The sequence below is a fragment of the Mastacembelus armatus genome, chromosome 14 (genome assembly GCF_900324485.2).
Source record: "Mastacembelus armatus chromosome 14, fMasArm1.2, whole genome shotgun sequence".
Classification (NCBI taxonomy): Eukaryota; Metazoa; Chordata; class Actinopteri; order Synbranchiformes; family Mastacembelidae; genus Mastacembelus; species Mastacembelus armatus.
Window position 1 is genome coordinate 6,036,429 of NC_046646.1, and position 16,727 is coordinate 6,053,155.

General features: G+C 40.4%; 1 protein-coding gene across 1 annotated transcript; it reads right to left on the minus strand.

The window, feature by feature from the left end:
- Nucleotides 1-219: 219 nt before the first annotated feature.
- On the minus strand, nt 220-10,068 carry rps6kb1a (ribosomal protein S6 kinase b, polypeptide 1a). The gene is made up of 15 exons (XM_026328843.2): nt 9,834-10,068; nt 8,980-9,023; nt 8,389-8,509; nt 6,659-6,727; nt 5,845-5,992; nt 5,602-5,659; nt 5,039-5,139; nt 4,777-4,867; nt 4,544-4,634; nt 4,322-4,429; nt 4,151-4,213; nt 3,966-4,043; nt 3,781-3,888; nt 2,912-3,024; nt 220-2,642 (listed from the first exon to the last, which is right to left on the minus strand). The coding sequence occupies exons 1-15, from the start codon at nt 9,903-9,905 to the stop codon at nt 2,378-2,380; spliced, it is 1,530 nt and encodes a 509-aa protein (XP_026184628.1). The 5' UTR covers nt 9,906-10,068; the 3' UTR covers nt 220-2,377.
- Between the last annotated feature and the right edge of the window lie 6,659 nt (nt 10,069-16,727).

Below are 16,727 nucleotides of genomic sequence, written 5' to 3' on the forward strand. Positions count from 1 at the left end.
TTATGTTGCAAAATATGAATCATTCATTCAATGATCAACTCAAGACAAACACTGATGTCCAAATAAGTGTTTAGACCTTGATGCACTAAAGTTGAGTAGAATCTGAAATGAATTCCTAAAAAGTGACAAATTTAAAGTATTTCAATTGATAATGTTTATATGCTACATGCTTTATACCATATAACTTACAGTACATTGTCACTCCTCAGAAACGAGATTTATATATTTTTTAGACTTTATTATTATACATTATACATATGAACATTCGCATTGTGAAGGTCCTGATCCAAGGGTGACAAATCCACAGAAGTAATGTTATGTAATGCCAACCAGTGATTAAAACAAAGATGCTGTTTCCCACCTGAAGTAAGGTTCATAACATTGTTGTTCTCATTAATGTGGAGGTTACTTCTCAAGCAAACCGGAACAGAAGCGAAGTATAACAATAGGAATTGAAACTGGCAGATCGATCCCAACCTTTTTAAGTAACTGTCTTTGCTGTGAGTACTACAAAAAGACAAAATGAGGTTCAAGTTTTCAGCAAGGAAAGTCTAAAGTATCAAAATGTTTTCTGGAAAGAACTTGAATGATACCTCGCTTTATAAATACTTTAAGACACTTAAGTCTCCATCCTAACTTTTGTTCCAGCGTTCAAATGCACTGAAGGTTTCTGTAAGACATGTTCTATGGAAACAAAATGATACTCCAGTTCTTAACATCTGCCTCTGTCGAAATGCCAAATCAGATTATCAAACATTCTGCTCTTTTCTCTATAAAATACTACAATAATAAATACCCAGTTTGCATAGTGTGAACAATGCAGTGGGAAAACAATGGCACTTGAAATAAATATCAAAGAAACTAGAGAATAAATTGGAGTGACCGATTTAAACACAGCTGTTTTACTGGAATACAAAAATTTAAAAAATAATTTCAGACTGACACTGAACCAGATTAGAACCTTGGTCTCTGCAGCTTTTATCTATGTAAAAAATAAAATTCAAGTAACTTACATAGAGGCACGTAGATACGCCTCAGAGAGCATCACTGAGGGAAATAACATAGCTGTGATCATACATTTGAGTGAACATGCTTGACCAGGGTTTATTGGTTTACCAGCAAAAATGATTTGGTTCACAGAAACACCAGAGGGCTATACAAAGATAAGCTAATTTTCATTAATTCAGTTTTCTATTCATTTCATGAGACTCTGCATCCAACACTGTAGCCAGTTTCAGTTTGACAAGTTTGAAATGGCTTGACTCCAAAGGCTCATACTGAAGTTTTATATCACACAAACAGGTCAAACTTCTTAATTCAAAAACATTTTAATAGATTGTCCACTTGTTAGCTTGGCTTTACCCCCTAACACTGAGAGTCCTGTTCCTTTCAATGCACTAAAAGCATGCACCAAGCTCCCAAGCACAAGACATGAATGCAGCCTGAATTAGTAAAAGGCAGTCATATCAGTTTGGTCAAGGATATTTTGGGTCAACATGTTTGGTGGTCTCCAACCATGGCCGTGGCAATGAGGTTGCATGAGTAGAAGAGGTAAAGGTAATCCTGCAGGGGTCATGGGAACTCAGCACAGGAGATGTAAGTGACACGCACAAAGGTGTTTAAAGTCTTTACATTCAACACAAGAAAACTGAACAGTGCTTCTGAACAGGCCTCTTACAGAAACAATTCGGTCAGATGAGTAAAGCAGTGCCAGCACTGGGTATTAATTGCAGTGGAAGTGATGCTTTAATCTGAAATTTCACTTCTGTCTTTTTATAGCTGCATTTCCATAGGTCCACCTACCTACTCCCAAACACACGCTCCAGTGACAAGGAATGTGATGCTTTTCGTTAAACATAAAGGAATGCTATGGTCATTGTGGGACTGTTATCCAATAGTTGAACCTACTGCTTCTGCTACTGGCTGAATCCTCTCACTGTGATGGAGGCAAATATTCATAAACACTAAAAGTAACATTCAGATTTAGGGGTAAAAGAGCACCAGTACATCATTTGATAATGCCAGTTGAGTACACCACAACCACCTCAGCCCACTTACCTCAGCTAGCATCACCCAGCCAATAAACACATTTTCACTGAAAACACCTGTCTAAAGCCAGTCCTCCAACTGAACATGAACTTTACATCTACTATACTTTCAGCTGCTGATTATCTGTGGAAGGCTGAGGAGGCCAGGCTGAGCCAGGAGGATTTCAGAGGCCAAAGAGGGGAAGGCGCTGCTGGAAGAGCTGGTGATCGGCATTGACAGTTTCAGTCAATTTTTAAAAATCTCTTTGAAAGTCTCTTTGAAAGCAAATGGTAAAAAGGAAGAAGAGGAGGAATTGGAAGAGTCCTAATGTTTGTAGGAAAGCCTAGTGTCATAGGTTCATTCGTAGATGTTCAGGCCGCTTGGAGTTCATGGGGTAGGCTTGCTTTTTGTAGGGCCCTGCATTAGTACCTGAAGGGTGCCTGATAGGAAGTGGTGCAGAGGCCTCAGAGGTGCTGCTGCTGCCTGTGTCCATTTGTTCCACTGTCGACACATCCATGGGTTGCTCTCCAGAACTGCCAGTAGACAGCAGGGATGGACTGTCTGTCAACGTAATTCCCCGGGGCCAACAGTCCCCTCCTGCAAACTTCACTGGACTGTGGAAGATAAAAATGTGAGAAATTTACATTGTTCCTCTGAGCTCCTGTGATTCTTCAGCTGTTTTCTGTAAGGTCACAGACAATGTTATTTGTCACACAGCTGTAACTGGATGTGTGTTTATTCAGTAAGAAGATGGATTTATTTAGGCCAGGCAGGCTGCTTTACAAGGTCAGCAAATGAGTCATCATTGTGGGGAAGACTTGCTGTGAGAAACACAAGTAAATGGAATTCAGTGGAACTAAAGTCAAAAACAACTTGCAGCTACCTCACAGGTGTTCTTGGGCTTCCTGGAAACTTCCGCGGTGAACGGACCTTTGGTTCAAAAGAGAACTTCTCTTTGACGTTTTCAAGCACAGATGGGGCTACATATGTGAAACCCTAGGGAAGGGGTGGTGGACAAAAACAGAGAGATTTAAGTCCACCTCTTCAAAGACCATCTTTCCAAAAACAACCCACAGCTGATGATGAGCAATGAAATGCTGAGTAAACCATAACATGCAATGTGGTGGAACAATGAGTGAAGCTTCCAGGAAAACTAACAGGACAAATCCAGATGGGATGCATTAACTGATTCTCGTAAGACCTATTTGTTGACAAGGAAATAACAACATTAAGTCCAGAACTTGCCTCTGTTTGTATGTTTGTTAGCAGACAACACAGGAACTGTATAGGAGTAAGAGCCAGTGTCCCACTAAAAGCCCTGCATCTTTCCTTCAAATACCCAATCAGCATTCAAGTGCGAACACCACCTCTCAGTCTATTACAGCACACACAGAGGCAATACTTAGCTTTGATGGCTCCAGACTGTGTGTCATCTTTAGATAACTGCCACCTCATCATCTTTTTGTTTCATCATAATCATGCCTGCTACTCTCCATGACATTACTTATTAGTTACCTCCCCCATTACGGGTGACAAACAAGATGTGGGTTTAAGAAAGTGCTGCCTCAAAAAATATATGATTTTGATTTTAATGTCTACCAGGTGTAAGCACAATAATCCATTATTGTCTTTTCTATCCTGTGTTACATTAAAGCAACTCTACCATACCATAGATTACTTATCAAGTTATGATCAATTCTGGGAAACATTAAAATTTGAGGTTTGTTAAGAGAAACAGAACTAGTTTCTCACTAGAAAGATTTGATTGGCACTTTCGCTGAGCGCGGAGTCATCAGGGCTGTCCACTGGAGTCTGGCTCGTGAACTTGGAGTCGAACTGGCTGACATCATCCGCTGATTGCTGCCAATAGAAGCAGGACAGTTAATCACAGTGCAGGGACAGGTCAGAGAGGACATTGCTGCACAAGACCAACTCACCAAGAAAGGCTTAAATGGAGGCTCTACTTTGCGAGCAAGGAGGTCATCCCAGTTTATATGTCGGAAGAATGGGTGGGCCTGGCAATTACATAAACATTGTCTTTTATTTCATGAACCTCACCAAGCATTCTCATTTTCTGAGATTTTTCATTGACATGGTGTGACTCTTTCAGCAAGTGTATTACCTGGACCTCTGCAGCATCTCCTGGTCCAGCCCCGAGTCGCAATGATGCATTTCGTTTGAGCAGCTGAAAGAGGAAGGTTTGGAGACTTAATTTATATACCTCTCCAAATATTAAAAGGTGAAGAAGAACACCAGTGCCACTTGAGTAATCAGGTAGGATTTTACAGCTCACCTTTTTTAGGAGGTCCCTGGCTTCGTTTGTGAGGTAAGGTGGAAGGCTGAGTTTGCATTTCAAGATTTTGTCAATTGTCTTCTTCCGGTTTTCACCAGTGAACGGGGGCTATAAAAGAACAACGGGACAGAAACACCTAAATTAACCGTGGATGGCCACAGTGCTGTGGTAAACCTGACTGTTTCAGAAGTGGTACCAAGGAACCAACTGGTGTGCACTTACAGCGCCTGTTAGCATGTCATACATGAGAGCTCCAAGACTCCACCAGTCCACTGCCCGGTTATGTCCGCTCCTCATCAGGATCTCTGGAGCCCTGAGGAGGGAAACAGAAGGACAAGATGACTGAGTGGATGCACTGCAATGTCTTAGAGGAAGGATACATGTCTGAAGGTTCAGATGTTTACAAAACTGAATCTAAATTAAAACAAAGAATGCATTGTGATTGTATGACATACATGTATTCGATAGTGCCACAGAAGGTGTGGGTGACTGTTCCATCATGGATGGACTCCTTGCATAGACCAAAGTCTGTCAACTTAACATGCCCTGGAAAGAAGAGTCAAAGCAAAAACATGAGAGCAACTAGACGCCAAAAACCACACTATCAAATTACCCAGAGAAAGTAATCCTGGGACCAAAACGTCACAGAAAGGACATGTATCTGGCTGTAAGGCATGCTAATCTGCCGTTTGTGAGGGACACTCCAGGTTTCCGTACCACTGTTGCTGAGCATGATGTTCTCAGGCTTCAGGTCTCTGTAGATGATTCCTTTCTGGTGCAGGTGACCCAGCGCCATCGATATCTCCGCCAGGTAGAAACTGTCAACAGAAACAGGACTAGTCAGAGTGAAACCGGTTCCCCATCATTATCACTGGTTATGTACATTTCTACACTTTTCACCCACATAATGTTCAATATAGCCAACTACTCCCTGGTGATCCTGAGTCAAGCTGTTCTTCAGGAAATATTACACACCCTTATTTATGTAGCTGTTGATTCATTTAATCATTTTCATCTACATGCTGTGTTTATAAAACTAAAACACAAGTGACTGTCCACCCTGCTGCCTGAGAAACAAGTGTCACATGCATCTGTTTCCACAACCTCAATGTTTCCTTCTTAAAACATTGATATTTTAGATGGACTGTATTTATATGTAGGTTTGTACACACTTAAACTAGTCTTAAACTACCATGCAAGGCTCTCCACTAACCACCAGGAACAACTGGTGTTCAGTATCTTGCTAAATTAACTCTGCCATGCTTACCAAACTAACTTACCATGCTGTGTCTTCCATGAAAATGCCTTCTCTTTCCAGTTGCATAAATAGCTCTCCTCCTGTAGCAACCACACACAAAATCTGTCAATTGTATTTACACTTGAAATGGAAAACCAAGGTTCACTTTACAGAAAAACAAAACACAAATCCTGCCAATCTAATTTCCAGTACACACTGTCCAGTGCCTACAAAATGTGAATTTTTGATTTGATATTTTTACTGCATGTTCGATTGAGCTGCTCACCGCTCAGATACTCCAGGATGAGGTACAACTTCCCCCCAGTCTGGAAGGCATAGATGAGGTCCACAATGAAAGGATGCTTCACCTCCTCTAGAATGTTCCTCTCAGCTTTGGTGTGTGCTGTGTCCTTTGCATTACGTATAATCATGGCCTGGCAAGGGACAGAAAGTCAAGTTGTGAAGCTATTCAAGCAGAAACTCCTATTAGCTGGTGTCCCTGCTCCAACACCAGTTGCAGAGGCAAAGCAGAAATGAGGACACCAGGATGGTAGCAACAGTAAAGTCTCATTAAGCCAATAAACACAGTCATTAACCAAAACCTCAAACTTCAGGGAGTATGAGCAAGCTTTTCAAGCACAGTAAGACTTCAGCTCTGTGTCAGCTGCAGACAGGAGGCCAAGCTGAATAGAAGCAGCAGCTATGAGGTTTCATGGGAAAATCCTGCAGCCATCATTTTGGATGGTCTGTGCTTGGCTTCAGGCTTCAGAGCTGAATGCACCAGTATGTCGCCATAAAAGAGACATAGACATGGAGTATATGAGACACTATACACAGTTAAGCTGCACAAGGCTTGGGAGTCAAGTGTGCATTTAAGGAACTAATTCTCTATGGATGTAGGCTATTGGTGTTTCCTTACATGTGGATTATCTCACTCAGATACTTTTTCTGCAAAATTACACTCCTCTGTGTGAACACTAGGTGGTAGTTAGGCTCACCATTAGTGAATATAACTGAGTTACTCTCTGTATCAATAAGATAATTATCACTTCAAATAATTAAAACCCTCAGCCAAACCAGCAAAAGGTGGATTCACTCACCTTCTTCAAAACTTTCATTGCAAATATCTTCCCAGAGGTGGCACCTGATACCTTACGAACTTGAAACACCTGGAAAGATTTACATAATTTCAAACAAATTCCAGAGACATTGACACAGGCTTTCAACAGGGTCAAACGTTCAATTTAATACCAAACAGAACTCAATGTAATACCCACTTCCCATTCATACCAGCCAAATTATTAATGTATGATGGAAAACCAGTAGGGAAGATTTTGCCCAGGATTATTTAATTTTATAGCATTTTTTCAGTAGTTCCCGGCCGTATGCAATAGTAAGTCCGGAACTGTAAATTAATGTGATTTGGATAAGTGGCAGAAAAAGAATGACTTAACCTAAAAAAAAAAAACTATCACATTTTAAGTTAATTTAATGGTTGCTGAAAGTGATATGTGCCAGTTATGACACAATGAGTCCATATTGTATCGGGTGGGCTCCTGTGTGCATAAATCACTGTTGCATCTACCCTATGTTTAGTTGATAGGTGTGTCTTAGCTTCCTTGCTTTTAAATTAACTTTAAAACAGTTTATAATTTTTTTTTTTTTTTTGAGAAAACCCGCAAATATACGGTATTCACTGCTCCTTTTGTTGTGTAAACCACAAACTTTCCCTTACGGCTCTCGTGCAGCTTAATAAAATTACACTTTGTCTTGCTTGGAGCACAGACTATTTGGCACAATCGTGTTTACCACTGACATTTAAACTACATTATGTGTATTAATTTGACTAAAAAACAAATTAACAGTCAGTGTCTGTGTAAAAATAACACTTATTTCATTATTCTGACTAAAGTGTGACCAGGGGTTGCTCTGAGCCCCAAGGCTATGCTGTGCATAATTCTTTAACCATTATTTAGTCTCAATTTTAAGGAAAATGAACTTCAAATCTTTGCCAACTACACAACAATACTGTGTGTGTTTAAAAAAAAAAAAAGTAATCACTTTGTAACACTGAGAATTTCCAAAGTTGCAGAAATTGCTGTTTGATGTCCACTTTCATGGCAAGTCTCATGAAAATAAGAACCATCAATCGAATTTCCAGAATTCCCTGAATCAATAAAACTGAAATGACAATGTAAACACAAACTAAAACTATGAAACCAAGATCCATTTCTTAATGTACATACATTTTAAAAACATTGATCGGTCATAAGATTAGCTAGCAAAGGAGTACAGGTATTCACAGCTGTGGTTTATGTTGATGTGGGTAAAGGAGGAGATGGCTCCAGGATGCAAGATCTTACAGTTAAAGCTTCAGCCAAAAAACCCAGAGCTTTGTAGGCATGCAAAACTCAATTTACAACCACACTGTTAAACAAATTCCCCACCCATTGGAATTTCAGTACAACTGAAATGTCCTCTCCCACATACTGGAAATATAATGATCGGCCCTGAACCAAAACAGGAAATGACAAATGTTACATTTAAAAAAAAAAAAAAAAAAAAAAAAAAAAAATCAACATTTCAAAAATAATGTAAAATAGCCACATCTGAGAATTACACACCCAACTGAACAGCTCTACACACTGTCAGTCTCTGTTAGTTCACCGTTTTAGTTTCCAGGCTGCATACAGGAGATATGGTTATGGTTAAATTTCAGGTCAGGGTACATCTTTTACAGTAAAATGGAAGAAGTAGTCAATTCATATGTGTCCAGTAGTTAACTTCAATGGTTATTTACATTTCCATACCCAAGAATCCCATGCCTCACCTTTCCATAGCCTCCTTTTCCCAAAACCTTCAGCAGCTCAAAGCACTCAGGCCTGATCTGCTCTGTTCCCTTGTTCACACTGTTCTCTGAAATCTCAAACTTCTCACAGTCATCCATGTTACTGGCAAAACACAGAAAGACAGAGAATAAGGGATAAAAGCACATTCAAAACATTCACTTAACATTGTGTTAGATGCATCTGGACCTAAACATAAACATGGGTAACACTTAAAACTAAGGATTATGGAGGTACAACAGTTTTGTTGCTGACTGGCTGAGATGTGGCTGTTACATGTTTTCATAACCTTATCTTTAGATCAAATAAGAGTGAAGTCTTCAGAGGTCTGAACAGTACCAGCTCCAAAACATTTGCTTTGGCATTTAGCATTTTACCTTTATAAATTACTCCAGTGCTGAATCACTCGTGAAAGGACTTACTGATTTATTTCAATCAACTCATTGTTTTAGCTTTAATGGAAAAACACTAACTTATTTACATGTTCCTGGTGATAGTTTCCAGCAAATGAGCCAAATAACATTGTTTGCCATTAATCCCTCCTTTATTACTGAGACTGTCCTGCTTATACTCACAATTCAAAGCTGCTGCATTGGTCCATGTATTCATTCATCTGGCCCTGAAAACCACAAGAACAGAGAACCTCTCAGCAAACCTGACTTTATTTTGAGATAACATGAGAACCTTCTACTGTTCCTGTCGGCTCATGTCCTAACTGTTGGACTTTAGCCTAGTTTGTTTAAGTTAAGACGCAGTCAGGGCGGAACAAACACACTTTAGTCGGTGTTAAGCGCTTCCAATATTCCCATTCATCCATGTGGGGCCAAACTGAAGCTCACTGCCGGCAGGGTTTGGTTCATTTGCATGGCCGAGCATCAGTGTTTCCTCACAATGGTCTGAATTAGCAGCCCGGCTGTGTGAGCCACAACAGACAGATACCGATACAGAGCCGGGCTCCCCGCATGGCTCCATTATCGGACATGTGGCAGCGCCCGGTGCAGGAAAAAAAAAACCCGCAGGTCGTTTGGTTTGTGTTCAGTTTTTCGTTACGGAGGTTTCCCAGCGTCGTTTCCCGGTCCTGCCGATAACACCCTGGCTGACACGGTGGCGTTTGTGGCTTTAACCTTACTGCCTGATTACACGAGATAGCACCGAGCCGGCCGCGTTAACTTCAGCCTGTCAAGCTTTCAAAGCCGCAGATGTAACTTTACCGGTGGCTGGGATGATAGTGACCCTACGGTCCGCCAGCACTGTACATTCACAAAGTGTCGTGAATGTTTAACAGGCGACAGAGTCCGCAGGAAAGCGGTGGACAGTGACATGTCCGATAATGGAAACCGAACCACGGCTGTTAGCACAGGCCTCGGGACCTCTCGGTGTTAGCTAACCGGCTAACGTGGCTATTAGCCTCGACGTTGCCGTGACTCACCCCGTCCTCCAGCTCGTCGTCGGACACTTTCTCGTCCGGCTGATCCAAATCGATGTCGAAAACCGCAGCCATGTCCAGGGCACTTCACTCGGTGTTTAGTCAGAAAGCACAGCGTCGCTCCCCCGCCTCATGGGAGAGCCGTCAGCCTCGCAGCCGCCATGGGCCACACTCCGCCACGAAGCCTCTAGTGTCGGCCCCCGGCACTACCGGCCCGCGGCCCGGACACAAAACTGCACCGGACAGCCCGCAGCAGCAGCAGGGGCAACCCTAGTCAGCTGTCCTTAATAAAAATAACTTAACGAAGTACAATCTAGAGTTTAACGATTGGTTTCTCCACTTATTTTGTCATTTGTTTTAATATTACTACCTCCAGATGAGCTTTAAAGGAGATGACAACACTTAATAAAAGCACATTTGTCTTAAAGTTTCTGTTCACACAAGGTTCAATGTTAGATCCCAGAGCAGGCAGAGTCAGAGGCTCAGATTAATGAAAGGGAAACATATCATCAGGAAACAGACTTAATTTTCCCAAGAAATGACCCTCAAGTCTTGATATCTGACAGAGCCTTTGACATGGTTCCAGTGCTTTCCAGAAACTGGATGTATCATTTAATGCCCTAATTGATTTACTCATGGCCAGCAGGATGTGCAAAGCTTTATATATGCCACTTCTCACTTGCTTCCCTTAGTTTCTTCCACCTACAATATCGTCACATAGTCTGTATTCATACTCTGCCAGTCTGAGAAACTAGATGGGATTATGTGTGGCTGTGGGCCTGGTGGTCTAAAATGGCACTAGTTTTAGAGCACTTTACAGGAGAACCATTTAACATCCTCTGCTCCACATCTTTGTTCCCAACAAATGGAAAGGCCACTTCCATCTCTATCCTGATACCGAGTCTTTTCTGTGTGGGTAGAGCCAAACCTCTCCAGCATTGACACAAAAGCCAAAGTGGATTTAACCTGGTTTTCTTTTTTACTTGTTCATTTTGTCAATTTTTCTGTTTTACCAACCAGGCTTCCACCTAGAAAGATGTTAGTTAAGTTAGTTAAGACCTCAACCCAAAATCTTCACGGGAAACAATTTTCAAACACAGAAATTATTAATCAAATAGACAACAGAAGAAGAAGCACTAGTTAAGTATTCTGACCTTCACTTACTCTTTTCAATATTTTTTCAGTAAAAATGTTTTAGGTCAAGTTTGCTTTTCATTTTCTTGTGTTACAGCAAATTGGAAATAATTGGAATTTGGACTGTACACAGGTAAATAATTCAACGTTATATAATTGTTAGGGGCAGTGAGCATGCTACTCAGGACTGAGGTGAATAGTGTCAACATCCACACTGAGGCTGTTGACACTATTCACCAAATTGTATATTATCTGAGATTAGTTTTTATAAGCTGGAGGACATCCTGCCTGTTCATTCTTTAAATGGGACACCTGAACACAGCAGAACCATCATTAATGGTATTAGTAAGACACGTACTTCTCCTACTATGGCAAGTCAAGTGTCTGCTGTGGAAAGGGCTTATTTGAAACTATACACAATAAGACGTTGTCTCCGACTGTAGTCCTAATCACATAGTTGTGTCCCTGTTGACTCTCTGCAGGACCTGTCTACCCTGCTTTTCTCCCCAGTAGGTGGCAGCAAGAAGAAGGAAATCCTATGAAAGGTGTGAAAGCCATTCAAAACCTGTGTAAATCTACACTATGTTAAACAGTTTCCAATTTAAGAGCCTAAAATGGTTCATATCTTGTTAAACATACTGTATACAGTTAATGTGAGAGGTGCAGGCTGGTTGCTAGTAGAGCTTTGTCTAGCTGTAGACTTATTTTTGCATTGAATGGCAAAGCACCAAATGCATAAATAAAGAGAAAGTAAAATTGGGCAGGTCATTGTTGTTGGTATATACAGGCAGTTAGCCCCAGATTATGTTACCCCACACAAACACAGCATCTGATGTACCTGTTGCTGTTACTGTGTACCTGTTCTGAAAGACCTGTTCCGGTTTTAATGACCACACAGTGACTGTGATGTTGATACTTTACCCACTCTTTGTCATGATGTCTGTGGTACCTGTACAGAGCAGCGATAAGAGCTTGTTGCTGTTTATTCACATTGTATTTGCAAGTTTTCATGCTCCCTTATCATATTATGTTAAATTGCATCTTTCGAAATGTTATAAGGGTCTCAGATCAGATTGGATCTAAAAACATTTAAATACGCAGATTGTCATATTTTTTTATTTCCAATGTTTCTGGAGAGAGAAAAAATTGGTAAAATTGAATGCAATGATAACTGTTAGCCATAAGAAGGTATTTTATTTTATTTTGAAAATCTTGGCTCATTTATGACTCTAAAGTCTAGTGGTTTCTAGAAAATGGAAAAGAAAGTGTGTGTAGAAGAAGTGTAGAAATCCATTCCTTGAATCCTTCCTTTTCATATTTTATAAGGAAAGATTTAGAAATATGCTTCATAGGCAGATATTTTGAAAGTGTAAGCTGAAAACATGTTTTTCAACATTTTTCAAGGCAGACTGCAATTGGTTTTTATTAATAACACTTGTAAACATCCATCCCCAGACATGTTTAAGATACATAGAAATAAAAACAAAACATTTTTTTGCTGATGTTTTTTTCTGAAAAAAAAAAAAAAAAAGATAATAATTGAAAGCACATCTACTTGTTTTTCCATGCATGAAAAATCCAAAATCTGAAAGTTAAGCTGCTCTGGAGGTTTCAAGTTTCCACCTCATATTTTTGTAAGCTTAGCTGCGATGTCACAAAATCCTGCTCAAACATCCACCTGTTCAACTCAGATTTAAGATGAGCACAGAGAAAAACAATCTTCTAGTATCAAATTCTGCATAGCCAACCATCTAAGTGCGTCCTAACTGTAAGCAAAGCACATTTTTGGGAGGAAGGAGGCTTTAAAGAGTTAATTCAGCACAGATAGCAGCCGCTCATCAACAACGCGTGGTTTTCTGTGGCGGCACAACAATTCATCAGTGACATGGGGAAACTAGTTGCTTGGTTTGGGTCAGCAAACAGGTTGCTTTCACAATCTGCGGGTATGGCATGATTACTCATAATGATGATGGGGTAAACAGGAAAGCCTGTTGGAAGTGCATATTAAATAAATTGAATCTTCACCAATCCCTTCCCGGCTGATGTGAGAGAAGTCAGCTGGCTGTCTCATCTGTTACACAAGTATTGATGAGATTTTGTTTTTTTAAAGACAGGGCGTCTTAGAACAACTACACCCTGTTTGACCTTCATTGTATTTATGTAAAAGTGACAGTGATCACAGATAAAATTCCCAGAAGGTCTTCTGTCTAGGAGCTGGAAGGTCAGTCTTTACCACAGCTTCTTTTATTGTGGGGTGGGGATCTGCCTGAACTCTCTCTGAGGAGGCTCAGGAAAGGCCCCCCTGCTGGGCAGCGATACTTTCAAATCCATCTAATAGTTTGTTTTACTTTGATAGCCTGGTGATCGGAACCAGCTGCACTGGGTAACAAACTGTCTTTTCTGTGTGTGCTGTCTGTTTTGTTTAGCTGTGTTTATGTTTACAAAGGAACAGACTAGACAGTGGTAGAAAGTCACAGAGCTGTGTTGTGGGCATGTGTGATGACTTGAGGTTGGCATTGTGTTCACTCCAACTGTGTTTTGTGTTGTTTCATGTTTGGGCTGTGTCAATATGGAAGGTCTTTAATTTAACACGGAAGGTGAAAGCTGTCAGCATCTTCATTCTTCTCTTTTTGCTGAATACATCCGCCTGGTGTTTAATACCAGGCCGAATGTTTTTATGTGAACAATAAATACCAGTAACGTGAGAAAACTGTACCATATTTGCTTTAATGATGCTCAACTACCCTGTAAACACTGCTAAACTGTTTAAATGGCAGTTGTTCCCCTTTAACTGTACAGCAGCCTGTAACTGATATGGACATGCACAATATGAGTATGCTATCTGATCAGAGGTGACGTCCAACAGCGACGTCCAGTGAAAAGGTGACAGCAAAATTTACTGTTGCCCACAGGAGGAGGTGAGAGAGTTTATTTCCCAAAAGAGAGTGTGGCCTGCACAGTGAGCTTCATAAGCCAGATATCTAAGCAGATGGTAAAGTAATCCTTGTTCCCGCTGAATATTATGTTTATTTTGAGCAAAGGGCTACTGGTCTTTTGGGGTCAGTCATAACATATACATCAGGTCAATTGCCCTGGGTGTTTTATGAAATTTCCTTATCTTCCTTTGTTTGTTCCCTCAGATTATTTGGGATGTAGAAACCCATGTTTTCCAGAAATAGAAAAAAAAAAAGAGGAAAATCTGGTCAAACTTTAAAAAAAGACTCATGATAGACTCGTGATATCAAATTTTATGACAGGATGAGTATTTTTATTTTTATAATGACTTTGTCTTCATTAGTTGTTTCCTTGTTTTGGCAAGAATGGATTTCTGTGTCTCATTTGGCTACGGACAAATAGAGGCGAGAAAGTAAATGTTTAATTTCCTATTAGAAATGTAACTCCCCTCAAGATACTCATTATGCTGTTATACCTGGATAATCAGGGACTTCCAGAAAGAAAATCCTGTTAGTGTGTGAAACTAAAATAGACACCTTCCTGTTAGGCTCAGTCTCATGTGTCTCCCCTCAAAGAAGCTCAGGTGAGGTTGTGAAAGCAGTACAAACCATTTTGGTGGGATGTGAAAGCAGAAAAAGAGCTGGGAGCACAGTGTGTTTGTTGTGTTAGCCTGGCATGAATGCGTCTGGTTTTGTTTGCTCTTTGCGGTTGTTTGCAGCACGTTGATGGGCGGGCTGCATACAGCCACGCTGCATGCAGTAAACAGGCCTCATGCAGAGTATGAGGACAAAACTGAAATTAGCTCTGATTGCAATGCCATAAAGACTCAGAGCTTAAGTTGTTAACAACAGTGTGGTGCCATATATTTCATGTTAGACAGACAACGCTGTGGTATGTCTCATAGATATTAGTCTGTATTTTGTTGAACAATAAAGCAAATGTAGAAAGATGACTTTGCCTTTGGTTGTGAAGGACTGAAACAACTAGGGATGCACAGTACCGATATACTTTAGTAAGTGGATCGGGAGTTTCTGCTGTATAATGAGCATTGGAGCCTAGCAGGCTGCTAGCATGGATATTAAATGTCTTTTTATTTGCCAAGCCAGTGGCCTGAAATTTTGTGCAAACACTCATGGTCCCAGGGGGAAGAAACCTACTGACTCATGATCCCCTGACTTCATCCAGCATCACCAGCAGGATGAAGCTTACCAATACTTTAAACTGACTATATTCATAAGCATGCTCTCCATCCTTCACCAAATGAATGTGTTTCCAGTGCACAAACAAAACCTTTTGTCCAAATAGTTCATTCTAGTTTGGCTTAATTTGCATCTACAGCAGAAAAGACAGACCACACATTTCCAGCACTGGTATGGCAGGAATTCAGTGGGATACATTCTTGTATAATATTTGTAAGATTGCATCATGTCATGACACAGAAACCTGCATTAACATGTAAACCTGTGCTTAAGTCATGTGTTAAGTCTGCCTTGTGGAATAAAATGTGCTGCAAAGGAGAGTCCATCCTGTAAGATTTCAAACGCTCTGAAGGTTCACTCAGTCAAGTCTTGTCACATCTAAGGGGTGTGTTGTGTTGGAGTGTTAGGTACATTTCTACAATTACACACCCACTCTGTTCTTAGACACACTGATGCTTTATTATGTTTCCTAATCTTACTACAACAGTCATCTCCCCTGTGTAGTTATGACACACCGGAATGACGCATGTTCCTTGGCTAAACTCCTGTGACACAAAAGGCTGGAGGAATAAAGAAGCATGACGAGCCATTATGCAGGTCTATGATGACTTGTCTTTGTCTTGTTATGACACGTAGCCACATGATAGAGAAAAATATTTTCTGCGTTTGACCCAAGAAATAACTCACTCGTTTATGAATGTAGCACAGAAACCGATATATTTGCAATAAAGGTGGACAAACGGTGTAGTTTCTGGTATTTTGCTGAAATCCCAACAAACTATGTGGATGAAACTCAATGACAACTACAAATTGCTGTTGTAGAATCCTTCACAGATCTAAAATACACAAACTGACAGGGGGTCAGAGTGTTAATGCTTTGAGAAAAAGGCAGGCGGAAGAGCTACAGATGTGCGTATTTCGTCACAATGCCCCGGAATTGCCACCTGGCATCATCCATTAGGCTCTCTGCCATGTTGGCACAGTGTGGGCAGCAACAGCAGATGCTCCTGCCTAATTATACTCTGTTAAAATACCCACAAATAATTCAGTTTAACACAGCGCAGGGAGATGTGTTTTGTTGTGTCAAATTTTATTGGAGAAACAGTACATCATTAGATAGTAGTGGTTTGAACAATGCATGTAAATCATTCATCAAAAGTGGCCGTTGATAATCTTAGTCAGGAAGGGGATCATTTTAAATCGACCTATTGACTGAACTCAGAGACCAGTGATATCTCTGCTCTGGATTGGATTATGAAGAGTCTGAAGCAGCTGATAAATTTGTTTGATCTTGGCATCACAAAGCCACAACAGAGGAGAAACTTTTGGAGCTTGGGTGTTGCAGTAACCACAGTTATGTGTGTGTGTGTGTGTGTGAGTGTGTGTATGGCAGAGATACCCCAACACTACTACACTGGTCACTTCTGGACAGGATCTGTACAATAGTTCAGACTTGCACTAAGTTTAATGTTGGAGCTGGTACTGACATTAAATTGAATAAGGAGCATATTTACACAACATGTTCCGATATTTATAACTGTGTTAATACTTTGTTTTAATCTTTAATGTTGAATTTTAATTTTAAATCTTTCTTGTAGTCTAATTTTAC